The 2,049-nt window shown below is 57.9% G+C and overlaps 1 protein-coding gene across 1 annotated transcript; it reads right to left on the minus strand.

The window, feature by feature from the left end:
- Nucleotides 1-571: 571 nt before the first annotated feature.
- On the minus strand, nt 572-1,426 carry LOC131640059 (uncharacterized). The gene has a single exon (XM_058910470.1). It carries the CDS (start codon nt 1,424-1,426, stop codon nt 572-574), a length of 855 nt encoding a protein of 284 aa, XP_058766453.1.
- Nucleotides 1,427-2,049: the final 623 nt, after the last annotated feature.

A 2,049-nucleotide genomic window follows, 5' to 3' on the forward strand; every position in this document is an offset into this window, starting at 1 on the left:
ACGGGTCTTGGCTCGAGCTCCGAGCAACACCATTTCCCCTTTATGCTTTGACTGCGGCCGCTTCGCCTTCCTCGAAGGAGATGGAAGTCTGCGCCTTTTTCAAGATGGCGTTCATAGATCGCATTTTTTCGATCTTTATCGCTTTCCTGAATTCGCTGTCGGGGAGGAGCCCCCGCTCGAGGAGATACCTTTTCATGTAATCGGTCGTCTCCACTTGAACGGCCTCCTTGTTGATTCTGTCGAGGTAGTCTCGAAGAGGTTCGTTGGTCCCTTGGACCACAACTTCGAGGTTTGCCTCTGATTTCGGTTGACGGCGGGAAGCAGTGAAGTGGCTCAGGAAGAGCTCCTTGAGCTCGGCCCAAGACTTGATGGAGTTAGGAGGGAGATTCCTGTACCAGGTCATTGCACCCTTCCGGAGCGTGGTCGGGAAGATCCGACATTTGATGGAGCTGTGGACGACGTGATACTCCATGACGGCCTCCAGGTTCCTAATGTGATCGTCGGGATCTGTGGTCCCGTCGTACGCATCCAAAGTCGGGGGTTTTTTCATTCCTCGGGGAAGGCGAGCCCTTTAGATGCTTTCGGACAAGGGGCTGCGGAATTCCTCCTCGACGCTGGCGCTCGGAGAGATCGAGCGCGTGCTACGCCGGGCGGGTTCCTCCTTGCGAGGTTCCCTCCCTTTCCTGGCGAGCCTTCTTTCCTCTCTATCGGGAGAAGGGCTCTCCTCCTCTGTGGGCTCAGGCCTCCGATTTTTCTTGCTCTTTCGCGGAGGGGACCTCTGGCGGCGGGATCTTTTCGGTGGAGATCGCGAGGAGGATGGTGAGCGTCGGCGAGTCCTCCTAGGCGGGGAGCGCGAAGAGGAGGAACGCGATCGACGGTGCCTCCGCGGGGGAGAACGATGACGATGCCTCTTCTCCAGTTTCTCAATTCGTTCGCCCTGGAGTCGGATGAGGCGGTTGGTCCGCTGCAGCTCTTTGAGGATGACGAGGGTTGCGGGGTCGGTTCCCCCGCGGGCATCTGTAGCATCCCGAGTCTGCCCATGGTGAGTTCTTGGTCTCTCAAGGGAACGGGTGGAGGAGGAGGCAGTCTGCCCGTCCCTGGGGTCAGTCTCGTGTTGGACGCGAGCCAGCGGTTGTTCGGGCTGGGTTTGGATCAACTCGGTGTTCCAATCGTTCCGAGCTGTTTCCTCTCCGTTGTTCTGAGGTTGGAGCTGCTCGGTCTCATCATTCTGAGCTTGCTCGACGTGCTGAGGCGGTGGCCTTCTGGTGGATTGGGGCGTCTCATGACCTGACCTCCCATTCCCCTCAGCAGAGCGCCGTCGTCCCCCCCGTCGGTGCAGAGCCGGGGTGGATTCCTCGATCATTTCCGTGAGACGAAAAGGATCGGGGGTCGGGACGAGGACGGTGTTGTTGTTGTTGCCGGCCATGACGATCGAAGGATGGATTAGCTTTGATCTTTGTTTCTTTAAAGAAGGGGGAGCTTGTTTCCCACAGACGGCGCCACTGATCGTACCTGATCAGAAGAGTCGTCAAGGCCTGCTCGGATGCTGGTCTTCGTGAAGTGAAAAATGGGGGGGGGGTGTACCTGCAAGGTACCTTGATGCCAAAGTGATTAGAGGAGCAAAGGAGAGCAAGTACAAGCTAAGGTTAGAAGTGAATTGAATACCTGACCCTCTACTGAGAGAGGGTATTTATAGCCCCCAGCGCTGGGCCATGATCACGCTAGTGGGCTGGATTCCCAGGCCCAACTAGGAGACTGCCAGGTTTCCTGGGCGGAAATATCGGAGGTGCGTGATGCCCTCTGTCCTGGTTAACCGCTCCGTAATCCAAGGGAGACGCGGTCTTATAGGGGCCACGTGGATTCCGTAGTATTCGGAGGATTGGATATGAAGGAGTCCCGCGAGGAGCAGGGTCCTCGGCGAGGAGGGCGCTCGCGGAGAGCATGGTCCTCGGCAGGGATGTCAGCGGGGAGCATCCATGCCGAGCAAGGAGGTGACGAGCACCATTTCACATGGTGGAGGGTGCGACCTGGTTTAGGCCTCGAAGGTCC

This window comes from Vicia villosa, unplaced genomic scaffold (genome assembly GCF_029867415.1).
Source record: "Vicia villosa cultivar HV-30 ecotype Madison, WI unplaced genomic scaffold, Vvil1.0 ctg.002925F_1_1, whole genome shotgun sequence".
NCBI classification, from domain to species: domain Eukaryota; kingdom Viridiplantae; phylum Streptophyta; class Magnoliopsida; order Fabales; family Fabaceae; genus Vicia; species Vicia villosa.